Genomic DNA, 27527 nt, shown 5'->3' on the forward strand with positions numbered 1-27527 from the left:
TGTGTTGTTTCCCAAAATCCACCAAGGTATAATGCAGGCTGCTGACTAAATGCTGACTGTGGCTTCTTTTTTTATTTTATCTTTTACAAACCAAGGTGCAAATTTCTTTTTGGCCTATAAATAACTTTAGAAGCTACAACATTAAAATAACTAGCTTTACAACATAATGCCACAAGCTAATTGTGAGTTTACAAAGACTAAAACATAAAAACTTTTCATTCTTTCTTCTCAGTTAGAGGTTGTTTCTTTGGGGGGGGGGGCTCTAGCTCTCAGAGAAACTCTCTCTTCAGCATGACAGCTAACTGTTAGCTTACTGAAAGATTCTGTCAGAAAGAGCCACAAGCGTCATAGGCTAGCAACAGCCTTGACAACAACACACTGTTTGATTAACACATGTACAGACAAATCGGTGATGAATACAGATGTGTGGTGCATTATTTATGTTTTTATGTCAGGTTAGGTAATAATGTACAATTATTGTTTTTATGTAAACACTAAAAACAAGTATATTAAAATTATTAATATAATTGTGGTGAAAACCATGCTGGTTTGGTAGTGAATGTTGAAAACTTGGACACTTTAGTGTACAGATATTACAAATATTTGTTGGAACTCAGGACACCCAGCTTTAAACTGGGACAATGCCGGGCAAACTGGGACGTCTGGCCACAGTAGCATAGATTCAAAGAGCAGATCTGGGGTTTTAGGTCAATGTTTTGTTGCAAGTGAGCTGGTAAAAAACAGAAGAAGGGGTGTCAATACAGAACAAAAGAGCAAATGATGTTACTGATGCAAGACAAATGAACACGAGGCAAGTTAGCCAGGCTCATTGTGTGACTTGCTGGTATTTGTTAGCTCAGCAACAATCACTTCTTTGGATGTCAAAGAGTTGGGATGTTTTTTTGTTGTTTTTTTTGTGTGGGGGGCCCACCAGTGGATTTGTGCTCATCAAAATACAGTACAACACCAACTCAACACAGCAGGTAACCAGAACCGAGCAGCAGAAGCACAATGTATAGTTAGTAGTTCACAACCAAACACCCGTCAACACATCTGTCGCTAAGCTGACAATACCTGACTTTTATCTTTTATTCATGTCATATCAACCTTGTTAGTGTACCAGTGACTTTGAAATAACGAGCAAAATATCAGCAGGTAACCACTGCTAACTTTCTGCGACTTTTATGATTATGCCCTTTGAAATAGAAGAAGGTGCCATTATATGTGCCACCCAAGGCCAGCATTAGCCTCTGTCTGACAACCCCCTACTGCTCACTCTTTGGTTCCTTGAAGTAACCAGGGCCCCCCTGTCACGAGTCGCCTTAGGATCTCAAAACCTCTCTTTTAGCCTGGGTGCATCCCTTTTAAGGAAAAGCCCACCCAGGGCCATTTGGGGACGTTCGATCATTTTGCCTCTCTTGTCCAGGGGTGGGCTAATTTTTTTCACAACCCCCAGTATCTTTATTCCGCCTTTCTGTCACTCGCCATCACCCCCATAGCCAATCGGGGGCTTTGAGCGGCTGCAGACACGCTCCCCGTATGGCCACGCTCATAATGCTAATTCAATCCGTTCATATTCAGATGCTAATCGAGCTACGCTAGCTTTTGAGCAGTAGTGTTTTTTTAGGCCTGACACAATAGGCTGTGATTTCCTCCTTTCTCCCCTTCTCAGTCAGTTTGGAGTGCTAAATATAATCCGCTCTCCTACTGAGGTGCGTTTGACACTCCTGCACTTAGCAAAATGAGTTATTTAGTGGATACTATTCATTTCAAAGGCGTGGATGTGAATTATTTAATGGTCCTCTACAATAGCCTGTCCTATCATCCCTTTAACATTTGGTGGGGTTGATAAAACCAAGCACCAAAAAAAAAAAAAAATTGCAAATAATTTTACAGTCTGAGTGTTAAGTTTACAGTAAAGAGTGCAATCTGAATGTGTATGATTGGGTCAGACATTGTGGCAGCATTAGAAAAACAAAATGCTAAAAAATTATTTCAAATCTCTACATTTATCTTCCGTTTTCTTTTTGGTTCAACACTTTTTACATTCTTCTCTATATTAAAACTGTTCTCTATGACATTCGGTGCACCTTTTTTCTCTCGAGCACTCTCAATCACACACCAAATGACCTAGTAACTGTCCGAGCCACATTAACCATATCAAGAACTGGTATATGGGGGCTTCATACGGTGTTATACAGACATTTAAACCCCGATTCATTGCCAGACTATCCTCCCAATCTTTAATAAATGGGGGGCTGTGGAATGAGAAAAAGCATATGGAAATATTTAATTAAGGAGCAATCATGGCTGTGGGTGATTTTCTATTTCAATCTCGGCAACCCTTAAACTGAAACAGTGGGAATTCTAATTAGATTAATACGACTATGCAAATTTATGGCATTTTTGAAAAGGCAAGGGCCACAACGTCAGCAGTAGAGTAAATAAGCGGGAGGGGTGTGTGTTTTTTGGGATGGGGAGGGGGGTTGGGTGACAGCATGTGAACGTAAACTATTAAGAAACACGATATGGCAATTCCAATGTTGGGCTGTCTGAGAAGCGAAAGCAAACATAAGTGCAGTGGCAGAATATTGTGTCTGCTTGGAAATGTGCTTCCACGTGTTTCGAGAACATCTGCGTCCCTCCGCCTGTAAAAGCCTGCAGTATTTTGATTCTAAGCCCATTAGAGAAAAGACTCTCGTTCTGTAAAGAATGACCAAGCATTCTGGAAACGGAGCCTTGCATGTGGCCGTGTGGGCCTGAAGTCATTACGCCAATAACATTACCAGACTGATCTCATCAGACACCACACACTGACGCCTGGGGGGCACCGTGCATATGTGGGCCAGAGTGCCAGCTCCAAATGGAATTCTTATCTCAGCATCTCTCTTCGCCATCAGTTTCACTGCCGAAGATGCAACGTGCCATATCTGTAACTTCATTAAACATGTCCATTACATCACTTGGAGGCTGTGCTAGATTGGCCCTAGAAGCAGATTTAATCAGTTCATTGGGGTAATATTCTCAAATGGGTGACTCTTGTCTGCGTCACTTCTCATGCATCTCTAATATTTGGTTTGAGCTCACTTACATATTATGAGATATATTGTAATCTTTAAATTATACTTAACATTTCAATGCATCCATTATTAGTTTTATTGTGTGTTTTCTACTTGAACTTGAAGCAATTTGTACACACAGGATTTGCATGGCATACCCTTGAAAGTAAAAGACACAAAGAGTTAAGGCAAACATCACTGGGTCCTTATGGGACATGAATTAACCGTGAGTTGACATTGTAAACCACCACACCCTTAACCAGCTGAGCTAATTATTGTTGTTGCGGCAGGGGATTGTGTACCAGGGCAGGGGAAACGGGGGAGCTAGGTTAAAGGTCACAATAACGGATTAGGTGTCAGAGGCATTTAGGGCTTCAATGAGCTGTAAGTGACAGAGCAGGGTGAGGTGTGGCTCTGCATGTCTATGTGTGTGTGTTTGCGAACAATCCTCGAAGGAGGCTCATCTAACATCCAGAGGGAAGCCAGGATGGAGCCCCGCGGTACCCCAGGGGCCTCCGAACCATCTGCTGCCCCGAGGCTAATACCCCAGCAGACGTTTTAGCCTCCCCTGGATCAGCCATGGACTGACAGGAGGGAGGGGTATCATGTGGGGTGGGGTTGAGGACTTGGAGGATTCTTTTACCCTGGCAGGGTGCATCAAGCATGGGGAAGGACTGACCTAGGGGTGTGGCTCTATGGGTGGTAGAGATTTTCAGCAGAAGGTGGATTAGGAGAAGCAGTGAACTGTGATTGGGCAGAAAAGCTGAGGGCATCTGGAGTGTGAAGGAGACATCAGAAATGACACAAAGATTTAATTCACTGTATTACAGTATTTGCCTTTGTCTGTCTGGTGTAAATAAGCAGCAGACGGAGTATCTGAGCGCTCAAAAAAGCTGGAAGTATTTTATCAGGTAAGGAGGAGGTTATAATGAGGTTAGAGTGTGTGATTTGGAAGCATTATTGCAGACCATCGTGTAATGAATTAATCATTGAAGTATCATTAGTGTGTGCCATGGATTACGATAATAAGACTAGAATTACCATCTCATATCCCAATCGTTTCTCATATACGGCACATTCGATTTTTCACTCCAACAGTAACGTAAGCCTCCTGTGGCAGTCGAAGAAGGGGGTGGGATATTTGTGTGTGTGCAAATGTGTGTCGGACTGTATCTCATAACATGAGAGAGCCCGTTGGGAGAATGGACAGAGAGATCATCTCTCAAAAGAACAAAAAGGGAAAAATTAAAACAATCATCAGATAATGTATTGTAAAAATCACTGTAACTTACGATTGGTGGACGCTGCAGTTGTAAAAGACAAAGTCCACGCTGGCAAACTTCTTCCCTGTTTCCTTGGATTTCAGATAAAGCTTCACCACCCGTTTATCACCTGAATTGTAATAACAGAAGTGGGTAAATATATTAACATTTCACAGCATTGTACATACCACATACTCATACTCATACTCAGTAAAAGAATATATCTAGTATGTTGAGTATTCATGACATCGAACTGTTATGTTTAGTTATGTGTCACACTTTAAATTCTCATTTCACTTGTGTGACCTCAAAAGATAATACACACACACACACAGAGAGAGAGAGAGAGAGACACAGAGAGAAACACTGTAGCATAGCAACACACCACTCATGTCACAGCCACAGTAGGGTAGCATTAAAAATAGCAGCACCAATCAGTGTTTGGATGCCAGAGCTGATGAGAACTCATAATGGGGCATAATGGGCTCAGTTGAAGAACTACTGAGATGTCTCTTTGAGAAAACTTAGAGCGCACTATCTGACATGTCTTCGGCGCTTTGAATGCCGATAGCAAACAAGTTTCTATCATCTTTGCGGTGTGACAGAATTGGACATGAAACAGGTGTGTAATCTTGGCAAAAAAAAAAAGGATGCAGATATTTTTAAATATAACGATAAACCACACTGAAGATACTGCTTTGAAAAGAAGTTAGAGGTGTAACCAGTGTCGTTTAGTTAGAAAAAAATAAATAGAGTGAAACTGACAACGGTGCATAATGCATGATAATGGGAATTCAAAAACAGTTCTATTTCCAGTAGAAAATGCAGACTTGTGTTTGGGGCTTTAAAGAGAAATGAGAAAGCATTATTGGTGGTGACAAGGTATTCTGAATATAGATACACTAAGCAAATCATCCAGTAACATTACAATTCTGTGTTGGTCAATGCACAACTCTAGATTTCTCCAATCCCACTGTAGAAAAAGAACTCTCAGGAGGAGACATCAGCTCATGTTGATTGGTTGATGATGGACAAATAAAACTAAAAAAAGTGTCACACAGTACCAACATTAAGAGCTCATTACTAAATTCCTCACATGTCCCAAAAACTGTCTCCAAATCTCCACCCTGTCTGCCCTGCAATACAACCAATGACCTCACTACCCAATGACTTAATCACCCTTCGCCCTTCCTGTCCCGACCTTTATTCCTTGTGATTGGGATGACGTCCCGGATGGAGGGAGACAGGCAGAAGATGTGTCCACCCTGGATTTGTCCCTCCGTCTCCACATAGTCTTCAAAGGAGCAGTTGACCCCCGCTGACAGATCGGGCACATTACGAGCCTCGAGGACCAGCTAGGGAGGGAGAGAGAGAGAGACAATCAGTACAAGATCAATGCAAGGACATGGTGGTACATGGATTGTTATAAGATATGACATGAGGGTTAATGGGCGTTGAGGGGGAGAGAGGAGAAGTGTGAGTGAGGCTTTGGGTATGTGTGTGTGTGTGTGTGTATGTGTGTGTGTGTGACAGAAAGAGGAATAAAATAGTGTGAGCGCTTGTGCGTGCGTCAGTCAGCGGCAGCTATTACAGCAAGGTTAATATGTATGTGTTAATGTGCAGAAAGAAAGTGCAATCTGTCAAATCTGTGTGGCTACATTGAGAAGCTACTGACAGAATGAAGGCTCACACACACACGTAAGCACACACACATACACACACTTACAGATTTGCATGATATGATGGCAAAACTGAGAAATGCAAATTCCTAATTAAATTCCACAAGTACATTGTCAAAAGTTGCGCTGCTGGTGTAGAAGTATGACTTTCTGATTGACTGATTTTCATGACTGAAGGTGAATGTAAATTTCCACATCATTACCAATTGCAGTAAACATCACAGCAATGACATAATGTACATCCACTTACAGATGCACTGTGTGATCTGTGTGATTTTAAGATAATTGTTTTATACCAGTTTGCTTTTGTACAAAACATTGACTCCTCACTCTTAAAACCATATTCCAATTTGAATTGTTATAAAAACCAATATACACTGTCTTGTCCTAAGGTGATGGGTAGCTGCCTAATTAGATCTATGAGAGGAGATGAAGTCTTTCAAATGTGTGTTTGATACCTTTGTAGAGACTGTTTCAAGGTGAAAAATCTCCACTACAATTGAGATCATATACATGGAAAGACATACCTGGACTTCAGACATGGTGACTGAAATGTTTTTTGGTTGAACGGTGAGCTCCACACACTGCCTCTGGTCCGACGCAAACCTCTGGGGCTCTCCTGCTCGTTCACAGCGGTCCTTACGTGAGCACCTAAAGAGCATCGATAAAAGAGAGGGAGAAAGAGTCAGGTGAGGGTGGAGGGCAAGCAAAAAGAGACAAGAGAAGAAAGAGAGGCATCCTCGTGAGAAGAGAGGTAAAAGGAGAAAGAGAAAAGAAGATGTGGATGAGACAAGATGTGAGAGGAGGAGAGAAGAGACGGATATGAGCAACTGTTAAGCTAATATGAAAATCATATTAAGATGACAAACATGCACAACCATCACCATCACACAGAAATAGGGGCAATAATAGAAGACAAATAGGCCAATAGCTTCCCACAGCCATTACTGTAGGCCTTTACATCATTACCTTATTGGCCCTGACATTTGTGCAAGAACCACTAAGCTATATGAACATCCAGCCCCCCCCCCCCCATGTTTTCAGTTTACAGCCCCACCCGATTCAAACTTCTTGGGAGATATACAGTCAATCATTAAAGTTTCCTTTAATCGTAAAAATGATAGAGTCCCTACCAGCCATATATCAACGGGGTCAGCAATTTCCCCCCCTCCCACTCATTACGAGCCAACTGATCGTGCTAAAAATCAGCATACAGCCCCGTATCACAGCGGTTTTACTATTAGCTATTCATAATGCATTAGCTATCACTTCACCTTCCCGCTAACAACAACTGGTCCTGGTGGCGAGAGGAAAGTGCTGATGTGGCGCTCTGTGATGCCTTAACAATAAGAAGGAGGCAGGGGGGGAAAAAAATACTAACTGCCTCCTTTGCACGCAGCCCCCCATCCCCTCGTTTAGTTAGCCTTCACTCGCGCTCAGCAAGAAAAAGCTGTTGCCAACCACTCCCTAGAGTCTCACACACACACACACACACACACACACACACACACACACTGGGGTCTCTGCTCTACTCTGCACAGGCATGAGTAGAGATGCACAAAGGTATGCTCACGTTTTCTCATTACGGACCTCTTTTCCTTCTGGTGTGTGACTGTGTGTATTCATGTGAATGGACTATGCTCGTTTGTCTACAAACACCTGTGTGTGTGTGTGTGTGTGTGTGTATTCTAAACTACCATGGCTCTTAATAAGATATGGCTAAAAGAACCAGAGGGCTGAAATGAGGCTTATAAATAATTTGCCTATTAATACTTGCCCATTTTATCTGCTGGGGCCTCAGCCAGTTTTGGCAACACTATCAGGTAGGAAATGAGCGAGCTATGTTCACGACAGAAGACCAAAATGTGCCCAAATGGAGGGTTTATCACCTGTTCAAGCAAGTCCATCATGATTTTGTACATAATGTGTACATAATATTCAAAGATGAGTGTGTGAAACTCATGTGGTGTATTTATGTGCATGTGTTTATGAGCCTGAAGGAAAGACAGGTTGGCGATACGTTTTGTAAGTTTAATTAATGCACTGAGAGATGGCATTATGCCAAATGGGCTTGGGGTGTTCTAAATGTGATTTAACATCCCGTCACCTTTCAATAACATGTAACTGTTCTCACACTCTCTCTCAATGTACGCACACACAAACACACACGCGTCCTGCAGTCGAAAGGAGAAAACTGAGAGATTACATATATCACTGCAACGATAGCATGAGGGATTAGATTTATTTTCTAAAACATTACTACAAATCTAAACCATCACTGTTGCATACCTAACCTTAAAAAGTCATCTCAAAGCAAACACAAGACATTGCACTAGAATGCTCAAATCTGTTGCCACGTGTGAAGTATTAAAAAGTACACATGTAACAAACCAAAATCCTTACAAACACACACAACATACCAACACAGATAAATGGGGGGGGGGGGGGGGGGAGTCTGTGATGAAGGCTGCCAAACTGTGTTGTTATTTATGTGCTATAAACAGGTTTAGCCGGTTGACAGGCTTAAACAGGATAAATGCATCACTCCACTCTTAAGTTGTTCAAGTTAAATTTTCTTCTATGAATCATAATTGTGTGAGTTATTAATAGGTGTTGGAGGCATTTTACTAACGTCATTAAAAGGTGTAAAAAAAAAAATCGTTTCCCAAGTCAACACAGGCCACATTCCAGTAACAACTGGCTCCATCAGTCATACTTCCACTCTGCTGTGTGCCTTAATAAGGTGCAATAATTTGGACTCTACGGTTTGTGGCAAATGGTAAATGGACTGTACACACATTCATACACTGATGGCAAGGGCTACCACGCAGGGTGCCAACCTGGGCCGAAGCTGTTGCTAGCTTTAGGGCTAACCCCAGTCAGCTGGGATGAAAGCAAGTCATATAAACCTGGCTTGGGTCTTGAGGAGTTATAACATGCATTCACTGACTACAGCCTTGACTGTACAACACTGCACTGTTCACAGCAATTCTGCCAACTATATACTCTCTGCTCCGGTCACCGCAGCCTCAGTGTAACACACACTCTATCTCTATTGAACACACGCTCTCTACGCACTGAGCTATTCCTTAAAGGAGCAATGCTACTTGTATAACACATTTTAGTTGAGAAAACATCTTAAAATACTTGATACACTCAATTTGGGTCCACCAAAGAAAGCATTTCTCCACCACAAAGTACCGCATACACTGCAAATCATTTCAATACAATTACCCTACTGTTGTTTTTTGCAGTAAACCTTACATTCAAAAAACCTTGTCTAATGCTCCCTAATTCCCTTAAATTATTTTTAATAGGGGGACGTTAAAACACAGGAATTTGTGTGTAACTATTTAGGTGCACGCTTCCACTCTAACTTTAACAAAATGAATAAACTGCTACACTTCCTTCATCGTTATCTGATATACTGTGGACTGCAGTGGGCTGCACGTGAAGCATGACAGGGTGAAAGTTTGTTAAAGCATGCATGACTGTGTGTGGTACTTACACATTGTGGAGGACACACCATCCACAGTGAGGGTCTCTGGAGCCCAAACACTCCCCACAAGTAGTGTACTGCTCGCAGCTCTCCACTGGAACTCTAACCACCTAGAGGAAGGAGAGAGAGAGGGGGAGAGAGGTGATGAAGAAATAATTAGTATCCTCATTGTAATCAAACTTGTGAAATGAGTGGTGTATTCAGCTGGATGGAGATGAGCAATTGACAGCTTATCAAACTGATTCAATTTCCAACATGTGCGAAGCGTGTGTGTGTGTGTGTGTGTGTGTGTGTGTGTGTGTGTGTATGTACATTCCCCTGAGAGAAAGAGAGCAAGCCTGTGAAAAGTGTGTGTCTTTGTGCATGCGTGTGTTCTAGTGAGCGATTCTGGTCCAGCGGTGTGTGACAGCCTCCAGTGAAGCGTGTATTGGAGAGGACACGCAATGCATGCTGGGACACCTGACAGGTGGCTGTGGCAACAAGGCTGTGATTGACAGGTGACCTCAAAAACCAATGGGAGGCATAGGGGCAGGACAGGACAGACCCCAGTGTGTGTGTGTGTGTGTGTGCGTGCGTGTGTGTATGAGACAGCCAGAGAGTGAATTCAAGCATCTGAACAGAGCCCATGCAACAAGGCCAAAGTGCGTGTGATTGTATGTGCGCATGTGTGTGTCACTCAGTCATTCACAGCCACACTTGATGTACGAGCTTTGTGATAGGCTACAGATGTTGCCTAAGAAACAAGATCAAGCGTTCAAGTTAGCCCTCCACTACAGTTAAAGGTGATGACAGATGGCTCACAACATGGCCCCTATGGGTCTGAAAGTGTGTGTGTGTGTGTGTATTTCAAGATATTCACGGGATTGAGTGTGTTTAAGTGTGTCACAGACAGATTGCTAGCATATGCACAGAATGTAAGTGTGCTACAAAGCAAGCACTTGTGTTTTTGCGTCTGAGTGTGCACATGTGCTGAAAGTGTCAGCACTGCATTTAACTTTTCTTCACCATCGTGCTGCGAGCCGATGAGTTGCTTGATCCCTGTTTCTGTGTGTGTGTGTGTGTGTGAGTGTGTGTGTACGCGCGCACAGTCACGCATATATCAAGTTGCCACTGCGGGCTTCTTTTAAATCATGCAGCAGAGAGTGAGCCAGCTGATCAGTAAGTAACAGCATTTAACAACCTTACCCTTGGGTAACAGTATTATAGCGTGGACACACAGATTTTACCATGAGAATCCTATCCAGAGGTATGTGGGGACTTTAACAGTGGCGGGTTGAGTGAAGACTGACTTTGACTTTTTTTTTCTTTTTTTTTTTAATGAAACTGGGATGGGAGGAGGGGGTGACAGGGAGATGTATGGAGGGATAAGAGAAAAGAAAACATATGGCAGAGAGAAAGCAGGGGCCCGCAGTAAAAGATAAAGCTGGTTAGCTGCAGGACGGAAACCGGGCGGACAAAAGGAACACAGCGCTGAAATATTAAACTGGGGCCGAGAATCCTGTGAGCTTTAAGTACAGCACAGATATGAGACAGATATGACATGATGGAACTCATTTATGCTCTGAAATGCCTTGTATCAGACTGGCCTGGAGGCTTTTTGATGGAACAATATTGCACTGGCAGAGGGCAGACAGACAAAAACACTTGACACTATGAGCCACTAATCCTCCTTTTCTTTCTATTTTCCTTTACTTCCTTCCCCTTCTATACATTTAGCTATTTCTATTACTCTCTAGGTTCCTTGTGCTTGTTTATCTGCCCCCTGAATCACCACCATCTTGTCTGACATAGAGATTCATCCTTTCTCAAGCAACTCATTCATTAATTCAACAGACTTCACTCTGCAGACTAAAACATGCTGTTATCCTTCCACTCTTAAGTCAATACAAACTTCAATACAGTAGCTTTAAAGCTGGCTAGCTGCCCAGAGGCGGAAAGACGGATGAAATGATGCAAACGAGCAACGATGGGGACCGGAGGAGAGGAGAGGGAAGTGGTCATCTACTGGAAGTGCTGGAGGAATGGATGAATCGTGGCAAAGCGAGGTGTAATAGAAGACGCACACAGGGTGAATTGGCGAGGACATTGTGCTGAGTAGATGGTATATGGTGGCAGACGGCCGCTATGTGTCATTGTCAGAACGAGTGTGACTCTCGTTTTCATTTGAAAGGAGAGCCGAAAGAAGGATGAAACAAGGGATTGGTGTGTCCAAGAAAATAAAAGGGTGACTGTGGGTGGGGGGGGTGAATAAGCAGATAATGGATAGACGGATGAGGAAAAAGTAGCTATAATTGAGCATATGTGATTGGACACCTTGGGAGAGAAAAAAAAATCATCACAGGATTTTTAGATAGTTTATGATTTAACAAAGAGGAGAAAATGGAGAGAAGGCGCAAGAATGGGCTGTTCCTTGTATCATTGCGGACGCCAACCAATTCCCCCCCCCCCTCTCTTCTTCATAAATCATTACGACTGTGATTAAGGACAATGGTCCACATAAATCATACTAACACACTATGGGTCCTCGGTGAGCTAGAATAACCTTATCCCTGCCCTGTGTGATGATAGATATGGCCTAATGCTCACAATTGTTCCTGTACTAGTAGTAGTGAAGACACTATGAGCTCTATTCAGTGGGAGTGGCAGAAAGCTGATGATGTGGTGAGGGGCTATGATGGTTGTTTTTCCCAGTGGGAATATAAAATGCTTTACTGGAGCTGGGAATGTACTTGTATAACTGCATGACGATCCAAAAAAGGGGTGTCTGAGTGTGTTGGCAACACAGCAACTGCCAACCCACAGACACACACACACACACACACAGACACACACAGACACACACACACACACACACACACACACACACACACACACACACACAGGCTGTCTCTCTCTTCCTCTCTCTCTATTTCTTTCTCAATGGCTCTTTTAATGAAAGCCAATTCCCGACAGCGCGTCACATTACTCCTTTAAATGACCTTATAAACCAAGCTCGCCATCTCCTCTCTCTTGCCATCTCCTTATTTACAATAGCATCCACCGCCGTAACTCAATTCTCCTTTCTCGCTCCCGCTTCCTCTGTTGTCAGCCTTCTACCCTGACCGTATCGCAATGCCATGACATCTCCTTTCTGCTATAAACTTTCCACCTTTCCTCTCCAATCTGTTTTTACAGAGCGCCATCACCTGCCTTTAAACGTCCGGCTAACAGGCTTTGCGACGGTCACCCCCCCAAAACCCAGAGGACCTGTAAAGCTTTCAGCGCAGCTTTTCATTGGTTGTTAAATCCGAACACATAAAAGGATCGGCCTTGTTGCGGCTTCTTTTTTTAACATTCAAACACAGGGAGTCTATAGTAGAGGACAAGAAGAGGAGGGGGGGGAGGGTGTGTGGTGATGTCTACCAGAAGAGCCTCTTCTCTGGGTTAAACTGAGTGGGAGCCAAGAGGAAGAAATCAGTTTATTTGCAGTTATTTTTAGATCTGCTTGAGACTCTTAAATTAGTAACGTCTGTGCCTCCCCAAACCAACTTACCACTAAACCACTTTTGCTTAACACTTAACCTCAAACAGCTCTAATCCTGCAGCTCGGGGACCTACAGCACTGAAATTTGGTTATACTGGACGGCTCCCAAAGGTCAAAGTGTAGGATGTCAATTTAAGGAAAGAGCAGAGATACATTTACGATAACTGCATGTATTATGTACCGCTGCCAGCAAAAATCTCATAAACTTGTGGCTCTTTTATTACTCCTTTCCTTTCATCCAAAACTTTCTCTGTAATCTTAACTAGCGGTGGCTAAGAAGAAAAGAAATTTGGAGAAAGGGTCCAATTTAAACAAAAATATGTAAAACACTTTCCTTGCTACTGCTTCTGTCATTTGACAGTAAAGCAGCAGGCATCAAGTGTTGGAGGATAAGGAAGATGAGGAGAGGTTATACACTGTCATCACTCCTTTATTGCCTCCTCTCTCTGTAAACTAACATTAACCACACCTGCGTTATTTTCAATAACCGTCAATCATCTTCCATCTTCTCATGGTTTCATCTGTGGTAGCAGTGAACAGCTATGTACAAGTGTTCAAAAAATAATCATGATTAAAAAAAAATCATTACCTACCCACATTGGCACTAATAACCCCAGGATGACAGAGTAAAGAAGACAAAAATAGACATAAAGACAGATAAAAGTGAGCCCCTGTTAGTTAGTGTGCAACTGACTTGAATTCATGTTGTCATCTCCTGCATCAGTGTGTCACGCCTACAACACATCACTAGAAAATGGGAGCGCCAGTGGCCACAGTTCCCAGCTAGCCCTTAGGCGTAGTGAAGAAAGACAGCTCTCAACAGGGTGTCCATGTAAGTGAGTTAGTTCTTCCAGTGCTAGAATACCTGCTCAGGGGACTGAATGTGTTGGGAGGGGGGTGGGATTGTATCAAAGGCTGGGGGTTAGCATGTGTGCATTGACTGGATTGTAAGGGGCTTAGGAGATCAATGGCTGGCTAGGAGCTCGATGCGGTGACTGGTTAGAGATAAGAAGAGAGGCAAACAAGTCGAGCGCGGGTTTGGCACTGCAGAGGAAGGAGGAGTGCTGAAGGATGGCAGAAGAGAGGGAAGATGGGTAAAGGTTGTGTGGCAGGAGGAATAAAAAAAAAAAAAAAGAAGTGAGAAACAGTGATGGTGTCATTGCGTCCTGTCAAAAAAAAAAAAATCTGCTGTCATATTGAGTTTGCTGAATGATGACCAAATACTAAATCTATGATGCGCTGCAGAAATGTTATTGACAGATCTGGCCATAATGGTCGGCTCAAATTGTTTGCAGCAGGCCTGTTTTAGTGAATTAGGTCTTTATGTGTCACAGTGGAAGAAAATAGTGCCTACTGTGATAGTTGTGATCTGGTTTTCTCTCTCAAAACTCACTCCTGCTAGTATTTTTTCAGCCCACTGCCCTTCCCTGCCCTCCATCGCTATCTTTATCTTTCTCACATTTGCGTTTTGTTTTCCGTTTCTACTCTCTCCATCGGCTTCTCCTTCTCCTTTCTCCTCCTTAATTTATCTTTTTATCCTGTTTCTCCTGCGCTGGGCTCAATTGTTCATCTGCTCTCATTGTTTTTCCCTCCTCTGAAATACTGTTTTGATCTCCTCTTCTATACTTCATCCCGGTGAAAACAAGAGGCAGATCAAACAACTTATTTATTTGTCATTTGTGTGTGCACGTAGCCCACATTCAAGGCCAATAAAGATGACAGCTCAAATTCACGTCTCCTAGGAAACCGCTATGAGGCGACATATATACGGTTCACGCTCGCCCACAGACATAGGCCCGCGCACACACAAACACACGTAGAGGGTGTCCGTCTGTATTAATGCTTTCTCAGTGTATTAATCTGTCAGCCCTTTCAAATAAAATTGGTGTAAAACTTTTGAAAAGTGATCAATAAATCTGTGAAAAAGCAAGATTTAGACATGAAAATGGTTTCAAAAGCAAACAACACAAGAGTGGCATCTCTGTGTTGAATAATGATGATAATCAGTATTGCTGATGGCTTCAACAGGCTTTATCATTGAGGGGAGGTAAAATATGTCTGAAATAAATGGAAAAGTAAATCAACAGTTAGGAGTGGTTACACAAAGAAAGCCAAAGAGAAATTACAGATTGAGTAAAAAAGAAAGACAAACAAAAGTTTGAGAAAAAAAGTGGAGACTCATCACTCTTCATCACTACCCTCTCCTCACGTGGACATTCCCATTAACTCTTCCAAAAAAGAGCTAATCTCACACTACAGGTCAATACACTCTTTCATTCTTTGTGTACCTATTTCGCCATAATACTCTCTCCCACATGTGAGAGAGACCCTGACTCAGAGCGGGAGAGAAAAACACAGTGGAATGAGAGAGCACTAGAAAAAAAACTGAGACAGAGACAAAAGATGAGACGGAGATTGAAAAACTGCAGAAAACAAAGAATTGGAACAAAGAGACTGTAGAGAGAGAGGGGAAAAGGGAGAGAAAGAGGTAAATGTGACCGGCTATGGTAGACAGGCCTAGAGGTCTTCTAATTAAGTGAGGATGGGAGGCCGGCTGCCTGGTAAATGACTCTGTCACTTTAGTAAATGGACTTGGTGAGGAGTGAGGAGCTACACAGCTGGCGTTTTCATTAGCACTGCCAAGCGACCCACCACCATATACACCAACAGAGAAGCAGAGGCCCTGTTCTCACCTGGCATTAACATGCGTCTTGGGTGATCCAATCACAAGTAGAAGTGCGTCAGTTTATACCTGGAATTGGATCGTGCCTCCACATGCATCTCGAGTGACCACTTGTGATCTCACTTCCCCGCTCTATATGCAAATAAACACGTACATCATTTCCGTTCGCAAAGACCAAATGGGTTTTTGTTTTTAACCAGCTGGAGGCAGTAATGTACTTCCTGTGCCTTGTCTTCCAGATAGGAAAAGAAGAAGTATTGAGTGAAGACCTTAGTGCATGGGAAAAATCATCACCCTTCAGCCCAAAAGCATATCAGACAGCATGTGTCATGTGTACTCCATCCACATGAATTAATTTAGCCTGATGTTGTGGCTTCTTCCTGTTGACCACGTGCTAATGTGGTCTGAATGATTGGATCTCTCTGACTACTGTACTATTGGACTCTTATTACAATTTAACGCGGCTATTGTTGAAACAATTATGAACTGAATGAGCCAACAGCAAATTAAAAAGAAAAATAGTCAAACACAACAAATCAGATGCCAGATATCCTGACTTTTTTTTTGTCTCTTGTATGAGTCAAGCTCTATAGATACTTACATCACACCCACAATGTGCCTCAATAGCATCTTTCATTAGACCTTCCTTTTATGGTAAACACCTACATCTTTCAAGCTCCATGCCTCCAGTTTGTTATGCAGACTTTCCATGAACTATTTTAAGCATCAGAGCCCCCAGCAACGACACAGTAGTAACAGTAGAAGCAACAGTAGTATGACAAATAAACTGAGTTTCACTGAGTGCCCCTTTAATCATCAACTATTTTTATGATTGATTAATCATTTGATTCATTCATTACGCTGCACATACCAAACCTGTGCCCACTCTAGCTTAACATCACTGTAAATTGAATACCTTTGGGTTTTGGACGGTTGATCGGATATGAAAGTAAGAGTAACAGTCATTAGTTGAAGCCCTAGTTATTATATGTTCTAATGTCTTTATAGCTGTATTTTTGTGGTATTCTTCTTGTAATTTCTGACAGTGAACACTGGAAGAACCCAGTCTGTGACACCCCCCCCCCAGAGTTGATACTTCATAACCGGGTCTGATGAGGCTGGCTGTGCGTGAATTTCAAAAGAAATTTGAATGAAATTCAAAACAATTTTCAGTGCTGTTATGCATGAGTGACACTTCATTGTTCTCATCACCATGGCTTGTGGTTAAGGCACAGGAGTGAATATAGTGATGTGCCACTCTGAGGGGATCTGCAGGCCATGCCAGCTTTTGATTGGCCTCATTCCATGACAATCAGTCAGCCCCAATCACTGTCAGGCAACAGGAGGACCGATTGTACGGCGATGTTGATAGTGATTGAGAAGACAGAGAGAGGAGGGAGAGATGGAGGGAGAGAGAAACCATTAACCTCCCTATCCATCTCACCCTCTTTTCTAACCCTATCAGTCTGCTCTATCACACCATCCTTTGGGAAAAGACAGCGGAGTAAAACAGAGAGAGATGAGAGAAAGACAGAGCTATCTAGTGACAGCTAGACTTCCATTAGGGCCGATAGCATCACGCGCAAGACAAGTGTCTGAGCACACTTTTCTGATGGGGCACGCACACACTCAATTAAGCGCACACATTTTGTAAAAAACAGGAAAAACCACAAGAGATAAAGATACAACAGGAAGGAGCAACATGAGAGAAAAGGCAGGAAACACAATTAAGAGAAAAAGTGAGAGGCAAAAAAAGGGTCTGAAATATTAGAAGACATGGAAAACATCCCTCTCTGCTTAATTACAGCATCTTGGTCAATCTCCTCACATATGTGCCACTGTTAGAAGGAATTCATTTCTCTCCATTATTTCCCCCTTCTCTTCTTTAATCATGTCACAGAAAGGAGGAAACTCCATTAATTGGTAGAGAGGTAGAGAAGAGTAAGACAGAGCAAAAGAATGTGAAATCTTTGCGATGACAAGGCATATTTCTAAGTCATGAGTGTTAATGGGAAGGGGGGAAGTGGGGAAGGGGACACTCACTCTCTTTTTCACTGTTTTTCATTATATACTTGACATATTTTTGTATTTTACTGGAATCTCTGTTTCAAATTATTGTTGAAACAATTAGCGAACTAATTCGGTATTTGTATTTGAATGGAAATCATACTTTGTTTCTTGAAATTTTCAAACCATTTTGAGACCATCGTAATCATTTGTCTTTAAATGTATAAGATTTGAATAAATAACTGAATCAATATTGGGTTAGATAAAACACAACTTCTTTGTTGCTGCTCGTAATATGCTATGGTTTTGGCCTCTGCTCCTCTTTCTCCACACTCAATTTTTCGTCTCACTAAGCTCCCCAATTTGACTCTGGTTATACATGAATGTATTAGTAGTACCCAACTGACAGTACAGACATTTGTCATACCAAGAAAAGGACAAGAGGTCTACAAATGTCGACATCTGCATATACGTGAGAGTGTACTATTAACAGTGTGTGTGTGTGTGTGTGTGTGTGTGTGTGTGTGTGTGTGTGTGTGTGTGTGTGTGTGTGTGTGTGTGTGTGTGTGTGTGTGTGTGTGTGTGTGTGTGTGTGTGTGTGTTCGGTCCTGTGCTGAGGAAGGTGTTATAATGGTTTGAACTCTTGTAATTGAGTGCCACATACCTACATGGCTACACCCCCACCTGCTACAGCACCCCTCCCTTCTAGTCACTGTACTCCCGTCATCGCTTCGCTTCACCAGGTCTATTAACATTTACATAACAATGACCACCTCTTTCCTCAAAGTGTGTGTGTGTGTGTGTGGTGTAAGAATGTATATATGTATGCATGTGTGTGTGTAGTATAGCACACGTGAGTATTCACTCACACCAGTGACCAGGAAAGATGAAACTGGAGCTGTACTCATGAATCTAAATGAGCAGGTTTGATACTTAGTGGACTCAGTTCATGAACAAAGTGAAGGGAGACATTTTCTTTTTATATACACATACACACATATATATGTTCTTATATCAAATTCTTACATGTAAGAATGTGTCAGCCAACAGTGGCTGATGTTTAACTGCCGCATTTTGTGCTTGTTAACTTCGGAAGTTCCTCAGTCGGTCAGAGTTTGATAAATTGTGGAAATGAATCTTTGAGCTACTTAGAAAGTGACTGATTAGCTGTATCTAGTTCACTAAATGTCAGTCTTGATTGATACAACCAGCTGCTTATTATGTGTGTTGATGTCAGTCTGTGCTAATGTGTTTGCTAACGAGATTGGCAGCGAACCAGTAATATGTGAATGTAAACAGACCGACAGACACACACACACGCACACACACACACACACACACACACACGGACACACACACACGGACACACTCACACAGAGTGGATTGATGTCTGACGAACCCCTCTGGGTAAGATATTACTTGAGGCCCTGTTGTGTGGGCCAGTAACACAATACAGACCATTGTTGGCTATTGTAGGGACTCAAACCAACAGTTTGTGAATGGCACAAGCACTTTATGGTTGCGTGTGTGTGCGCACAATGTGCATGTGCATAATTGCAGATTCCTTGGAGGGATGAGAGTTTTGGTGAAATGTGGAGGGGGAAATCTCTTTCAGATGCTGAATGGAAATTCAGACAATGGCGTGGTGGCCCACACACACACACACACACACACACACACACACACACAGACAGAAATGTATGTTCAAATGCTGAGCATGTGTGCAAGTAGTTTTCTACAATGCAGATGTGGTTGAATCAATGCACAAGCACATGAACCATCACTGGTACTAAATGTGATTGAGATATACAACAACACACACACACACACACGCGCATGCATGCGCACACACACACTCTATAACACTCAGTGCAGCCTCCTTGACACTTGAACAAAGGTTGTCTCATGCATACACAGAATACATCATTTCCCAGCACTGTATCAAGCCCTCCAAGTCCTTCTTGTCTGTTTTCAGGACGTTCATACAGTCCTTCTTCCCACAGCAGAGAAGATGAATATTCATGCTTTCAGCAATTAGCCAGCACCACACTCAACACTGCTATCACATGCATGGATGCCAACAAAGACACAAGGGTGTGTGTCCGTGTGTGTATGACACTGAGGCGCAGAACAAGAATGGCAGCTGTGGCATCAAATTCAGACTGAGCTTTTCTACCTTTTTGGCTAGATAACAGAAGAGGAAATGATTTGATGATTGAAAGTCTTGACTGAGCCAAGACAGCATGAGGTGCTGATTTCCCTCAGTGCCAGTTTTTGCACAGAAGAGAGAAGACTCAAAAAAGTTCAAGTTGAGAGAATGACATTGTTTTAAGTGCAGATTTTCACATTTGTGTCAAAAACGAAAAACAACTTAAGCTAACAAATAACACCAACTAAGCTGGTAATCTGAAAGTAAATATTTCCTTTTCCCACTGACAATAACACAGTTTGAAATATGAATAGGCCTTTATGTGTGTATAGCCTGGTCGTGATTAAACAGACCCTTATCAAACCTGCTAGGAAATCGATTTCAGTGAGTATTAACTGATATTCAACAAAGTGAAATGTAAGCATTATATATATATATAATACATATAATATAATATTTGATATATTGTATATATATTATATATGATCATACATAAATAATATCATCACATGACTAGAATAGAAGATGTAAAAGCACTAGACATCATTTCCATTAAAAGAAAGGCCAAGGCTTTTAAATGGATATTTTTAAGTTAAAAGTTAAAAACAATGTAAGACTGTTTGTGCTGGCCAAGCAGAGAGGAGATGAGAGTGTGGATTATTTCTAATAAATATACAAATAAACAACCTTTGCACAATTAAAATGCAATGCATTATGTATTATTTGTTAGAAGTTCCATTTTTAAACCCAAGAGGACACAAAAGAAACATTAAAGTGTGACTCTTGTGATTCTAGTGACCAATAAAAAATGAATGTATCTGTATTATTGGTTACATGTTTGTAAATTCATGACTTTTGTCAAGATCCTGTTGGAATGAAGACTCAATGCAACCAGGGATCTGGTCAGTCCACTGGCAGGTTTTGATCTGATCCTCTGAAGATAATGTACTTCAGAGCAGGTTAGCCATTCAGCATAGAGTAGGTTATCCCCATCCATGGTGATCCATCCCAGCTAAAAGTGATCGGATCCAAATAGATCATTCAGACACACTCACACACTGATGGCACAGCCACTGGTGGTCAGTATCTAGTCCAAGGACACTTCAACATGTGGACTGAAGGAGCTTGGGCTCGAACCACCAGTCTTCTGAGCCACAGATGCCCCAAAAGAAGAAAAACATTAATAGCAACAACATGACTCTCAACACACTAATCAGCGGCCGTGGTGGAAAAGGGCATCAGTGCTGATTTGTGGAAGATGTATCATATCTACTGTCAATTGTCTAGTTTTATAATAGGGCCTTCTTCTATTCAAATTATTCTTTAAAAAAGACTATTTGACTGGTTATCAGAACAAGGTTAAAAGGACTACATATCTGCCTCTCCTCCACCTTCAGCCAGCAGAGACCAGCAGACATGCCCTTCCCTTCAGGACCAGACATGCTGCTTGGCTGAGGCTAAGGGGTTTGGAAAAGTTTACCATTTGAATTAAGTTTGATTTGTTTTTAGTTTGTGAAAAGGACATGGCAGGGCAAAAGTTTGGATATGTCAAAATCAACCAGTGTACAACCTGCTTTAAGTGACACCTTGTATTAGAAGAAGTAGCGATGCCCATACATGACCCACCAACTAATGTGTAACAACTACAAGATACAACAATAAAGGCTAAACATTATTTTGAATTGATTTATTTCATTTATGTACATTTATATATCTTACAGTATAACATATTAATTATATGCATTTTTATTTATGTACATATATACAATTTATAAATATTATTGTTTGTTAGGGGAGGGGGTCGGGGTTTTTTGTTGTTTTATGGGGGGAGGGGGTTAAGTTATTTTGTTGTTTTATGGGGGGAGGGGGTTAGGTTATTTTGTTGTTTTATGGGGGGAGGGGGTTAAGTTATTTTGTTGTTTTAGGGGGGGAGGGAGTTAGGTTATTTTGTTGTTTTATGGGGGGAGGGGGTTGAGTTATTTTGTTGTTTTGGGGGGGAGGGGGTTAGGTTATTTTGTTGTTTTATGGGGGGAGGGGGTTAGGTTATTTTGTTGTTTTATGGGGGGAGGGAGTTAGGTTATTTTGTTGTTTTATGGGGGGAGGGAGTTAGGTTATTTTGTTGTTTTATGGGGGGAGGGGGTTAGGTTATTTTGTTGTTTTATGGGGGGAGGGAGTTAGGTTATTTTGTTGTTTTATGGGGGGAGGGAGTTAGGTTATTTTGTTGTTTTATGGGGGGAGGGGGTTAGGTTATTTTGTTGTTTTTTGTTTCTTTTTTGTTTTTTTGGGGGATGGGTTTGTTATTTTAGTTGTTGTTTTTTTCTTGTTTGTTTTTTGTTTAAATTTATATTGATGCTGACTTGCATGTATTTAAGTGGAATAATCCACTTGGATGTCAAAGTGCACTTTCTTCTTCTTTTTCTTTCTTAAGCCGAGGAAGTGACGGACTCTTTTCCAGAAGGGCTTCTTTTTTTCCTCATATACATATTTTACTTCGCTGGTCTCATCTTCTGAATCTGAATCTGAATCTGAATCCTGTAAGATAATTATGGAGTCCTCTTCCTGCAGCGTGCAGGCTGCGGGCTGCAGGTTGCAGGCTGCAGGTTGCAGGTTGCAGGCTGCAGGTTGCAGGTTGCAGGCTGCAGGCTGCAGTACAATAACGGACACCTCTATTGGAGGTGGTGAGTTATGTGAAACAGGGATGTACTGCTCTTCCACTTGTTCAAAGTCATGTGACACAGGGATGTACTGCTCTTCCACTTGCTCAGAGTCATGTGACACAGGGATGTACTGCTCTTCCACTTGCTCGGAGTCATGTGACACAGGGATGTACTGCTCTTCCACTTGCTCAGAGTCATGTGACACAGGGATGTACTGCTCTTCCACTTGTTCGGAGTCATGTGACACAGGGATGTACTGCTCTTCCACTTGCTCAGAGTCATGTGACATAGGGATGTACTGCTCTTCCACTTGTTCAGAGTCATGTGACACAGGGATGTACTGCTCTTCCACATATTCAGAGTCATGTGACACAGGGATGTACTGCTCTTCCACATATTCAGAGTCCTGTGACACAGGGATGTACTGCTCTTCCTTTTGTTCAGAGTCCTGTGACACTGGCATGGACTCTTGGTGGATTTTATTTTTCATGTCCTCCAACTGCATAAGGAGGATATCCTCTCTATCAGCAGCAGCTTTTGTTTCATGCTCCATTTTCTTAAACAGGGCTTTGTGCTCCTTCTCCAAACCCCAAAGCTGGTCCTTGTAACTGGACACTTGGCCAGAATAGTATACATATTGCTCCTGAAGTTTCACCTGAAGGGTGGCATTATTGTCCTTTTCAGCATCATACATCTGCTTTATGTCTCCCCATTGCTGGTAGACATAAGCATAATGCTGAGAGAGTTCATGGTAGGTAGCATTGACCTTCTCCATCCCTCTGCTAAATGACTCTTGCTGATGAGCCAACTGTCTTTCAGTTTCCTCAAGTCGTTTGCCAAGTTGGACCTTCAGTTTACACTCCTGGTTATACTTGGCTCTTTCTGCTTGGTACAGTTTGGTCTGCTGCTGTCTCCAGCCTCGCTCTCTGTGGAGTTCATTGGTTAAATACTCAATCTGGTCCCAGAGAGACTTATTTTCTTTCACCTGTTTGTCCAGTTTTTTGGAGAGCTCACTGAACTTCTGCTCCTGAAGTAAATTCTGTTCCTTAGCACCTTGGAGAACAGTTTTTAACTCCTCATTCTCTTTGACCAGGTAAACCTTTGTGGCCCAGCTGTAAATGCTGTAAAGCAGGTCCTGGGTCCAGTTGTAAGATCCCCAGACTATTGAAGATACTGTTGAAACCATGGCGTCTGGTGTTGTGGTCTGTTCAAAGTTGTGAATCCCTTATTGAATTGAAATGTCTCAATAACAGACAGTTGTCTATCTGTTATCAAATTGAAATGTCTCAATAACAGACAGTTGTCTATCTGTTATCAAATTGAAATGTCTCAATAACAGACAGTTGTCTATCTGTTATCAAATTGAAATGTCTCAATAACAGGGTGTTGTCTATCTGTTATCAAATAGTTCTTTGAAAGATTTTGTCTCAATTGACAGAAATGTAACCACAGTACTGAATATGGGATCTACTTACATACATCTGGCGACATAAAATAATGTCCTGATGACATGAACAACGTGTCATAGAGATTCTTTTGCTTTGATTATGACATCATGTGTGATGTCATAATCATAATGTGTGTGTGTGTATGTGAGATGACATCATACAAACTAATGTGGTCATGTTTGGGAGTTCCAAATCCAGAATTCCTGTTGTTGCCATAGTTACTGTTGCTATGTCTGTCAAAACGTCCCAAAAGTCTACAATGGCAGATTTATCTATCTGAATTCTAAGTGAGTTCTAACACAATGGGTCTTTAATTTCACACAGAAGTAGACAGAAGCAACTTTTAATTTAGTCAACAAGCATGGATTTTTGTCCTCTGAATCAATAAACGATGCGAGCATATATAACCATCTGTAGCTGACTGAGGTGATTGAGCTGATTTGTTTCAAAGTGTAAACCCTGTAAAGAAAAAGGTCTTAAATATGCATCTGAAGGCGAAATGTTTATTTATTTATATTATGCCGTAAGCTAGAGATAACACAACAGTGAATGTAACAGAATGTTCAGTATGAGCTTGTCAGGCGATAAATGCTACAAGCTCTCACATGATAACCCCAGAGGTAGCTTCAACTTAGGTCTGAATCTATAAAAACACTACCCCCTGTGTTTCCTGACCACAGTTCAGAGGCTGGAGCAGCAGTTTCAGACGCAGCAGTCTGTTACACAAGTTTTTGTTAAAATAATGTCACTTTAAAAGATGAGATACTGAGATAACGGAAGTCAGAGTGTTATTCAAATCTATTTATAATATTATTTCTTTTGATAGTCAACAAGATATGAAAAATAGAACCATATTTTAGTATTCTTCACTCCTGAATATGATACTCATTTATAGTACATGATTATATATATATAAATAAAGAATAAATAGGAGCATCACCGTAAGGTGGAAAATTATTTTATAATATATAGTCTGGTAAATATGACAAGTAATATGAAAAAAAGAAGATTTTTAGCAGTCATTGTCCTAGCCTAACTGTTTTCCATCTGCTATACAATTTTACACACACAGAGTGGTAGAGCTTTTCATGTTATACAAGTTTTCGAAATTCCAGCTATTTCTGAGACATAGACAAATACATAAACAGAGGTTAAATCCCTGATTAAAAACAGAATCTAAATTAAACTAAATGTGGATGACAGGAATCTTTTAAACCTGTGTCTTTGTCAGAATTGTCAGTAGAAGACCATAACAAGCCTCGAATATCTTGAGAAGTCAGTTTAGTTAAGACCACACATACACAAACATGAGAGGCTCTCCGTTTTCATATGATAATCTGCGGAACATACAACATTTATGAAAGCATTTTTTAACTGAAACAAGTAATTGTAGTGAGACTCTTATCAACCAATATCATTGACATACTTCTACTGAGTCCATCATATTAACAGTTATATTGTCTCTCTCTCTCTTTCACACACACACACACACACACAATTAAAGCACACATACACACATGTGCGTGCGCAGCAGGCCATCCTCTCCTGCTGTCATATCCTCCATTGATAATAATGACAGTGATGAATATAGCTGGAACAGAGCGAGTCATAAATCATTGGGCCTCACCCCGAAGTCTGACTCACTGCCTGGGCCTTCATTTGTGTGTGTGTGAGTGTGTGTGGGGTGGCGACTTGTCGTGGGCTACGCATCAGTGGATATGTCCAGTGACACCTTAATGTGCTTGGCTTGTCTGAGGAACCCCCGTGGACAACCGGCTACACACACACACACACCCACACACACAGATACACACACACACACATCTACTTGCAGGATGAGAGCAGGGCTATGTGTATCTATTTCATTAGAAAATAGGGGGAAAAATGGAGCATAGCTGCATTTCTCATGCAAGCTTACTGGTGTGTGGTTCTGGGTGGATAAATGTGTGTGTGTGTCATACAGTAGTACCCTGCTTCATCTCAAAACCAGCCCCCTACCATCATGCCTCAAGTCCTCCACCTCCCCTTCATCAATCCATGCTCCTCTCTATTCCACAAATTTCCACCTCTGCCTGCTTTTAGAAAGTTAGACAGCAAAACGTTATTCATGTACCAGATTTTATTCTAGGTGGAAGTTCAATGTACTTCACAGAGCTCTGACTACCACAGAAATTGCAGCCACAAAAACTACATGAATAGTGTACAAGATAAAACTTTAGACATAAGTTAACACAATTAAAACAAATACATAAATAATACATGTGAGTTAAAAACTATTAAGAAAAAGTAGGAATAGAATAATTTAAAGTATTAATTAAAACCAGTAAACTACACTACTGAGAGGCGCAGCTAAAAAGGAATGTTTTCAGATTACTTTTAAAAGACGATGGCGTAATAGCATGCCTAACATGATTGGGTACAATGTTCCAGCGACTTGGAGTATAAAAGCCAAAAGCAGTTTGACCAATTTTTGTGGAGTCCCGCAGAATAACCAGACGGCCTGTTCCAGATGACCTGCGGGGTCTAGCTGGTTCATAGCTCACAAGCATGTCAAGAGAAATATTGGGGTGCCAGACCAAGAAAGACACAGTGTGTGTGTTTGTGTGTGTGTATGTGTGTGTGTGTGTGGGAGTGAGAGTGAGAGAGAGAAAAGAGGGACGCAGCAGCGATAGTGAGAGATCATTAAAAACATGGGAATGGGATCAGCAGAAGGCAGTTGAGAGGGAAGGACTCAATTTGGGCTTAGATGGAAACATGGGAGTGTGTGTAGCAGCCGAGCCGCGGATTTATAAAAGTAGGGATGGGGGGCATGGCGGGATAGATGGAGGGCAGAGGATAAAGATGAGGGTAGGATGGAGGGTGAGAGAAGGGAATTGCCCCCTCCAGTCATTAGTGCTGGAGAGGGGGTTTAGCTAGGAGTGCTGGCAACCCCAGCCCCCCGTTCTGCTTAACCCAAGCCTGGTAACCATTAATGGGGATCAAACAGACAGCAAGATAATAGTGTGTGTCTGTGTATGTGTGTGAACATGGGGGTAGTTCTGAAGAAAAAGGGCAGGATGGAGACAGAACGTCCTTGGAGTGTTAATGGTTGTAAGTGTGTGTGTGCGTACATGAAGTGTACAAGTGTGTGAACAGATACATTGTTCATGTCTTGTATTAGTGTCTATAAGTAAAGGTGAGTGATTGTGCGTCCGTCGTGCCCTTAGCTGCTCTAGATGCCAAGATTAAGTAAAGCAGTCCACAAAGACACAACACACACACACACACACACACACACACACACACACACATACACACACCTACCTGTGTATTACTCTACACATTTCTAGAAAACAAACCGATAATTTAAAAGTTTGATCTTTAACATGTTCATTATAGAAAAATGTGTCTCTGTGTTGCTACTATGCTACTAAAAGTGATTCATCTCCCTTGGACTACTGAGTAACACACTGCCTGAAAATTTTACATTGCATTAACGGTCTGCAAAATTCACAATTGCATCATAAATTATTCGTGCGGCAGGTCAAACCTTCCAACTAATTAAGAAGGCTAGTTGTGCAC

At 41.8% G+C, this 27527-nt stretch overlaps 1 protein-coding gene across 4 annotated transcripts in view; it reads right to left on the bottom strand.

Moving 5' to 3' along the window:
• LOC128356277 (plexin-A1-like) overlaps positions 1-27527 on the bottom strand; it is a 156136-nt gene that overhangs the window by 76149 nt on the left and 52460 nt on the right. For all 4 annotated transcript variants that reach the window (XM_053316767.1, XM_053316768.1, XM_053316769.1 and 1 more), the window contains exons 4-7: positions 9509-9609; positions 6528-6651; positions 5523-5676; positions 4352-4451 (exon numbers count right to left, since the gene is read on the bottom strand). In XM_053316767.1, coding sequence (XP_053172742.1) covers positions 4352-4451; positions 5523-5676; positions 6528-6651; positions 9509-9609 — 479 coding nt within the window. The remainder of the gene's footprint in view (positions 1-4351; positions 4452-5522; positions 5677-6527; positions 6652-9508; positions 9610-27527) is intronic.

The sequence above is a fragment of the Scomber japonicus genome, chromosome 3 (genome assembly GCF_027409825.1).
Source record: "Scomber japonicus isolate fScoJap1 chromosome 3, fScoJap1.pri, whole genome shotgun sequence".
Classification (NCBI taxonomy): domain Eukaryota; kingdom Metazoa; phylum Chordata; class Actinopteri; order Scombriformes; family Scombridae; genus Scomber; species Scomber japonicus.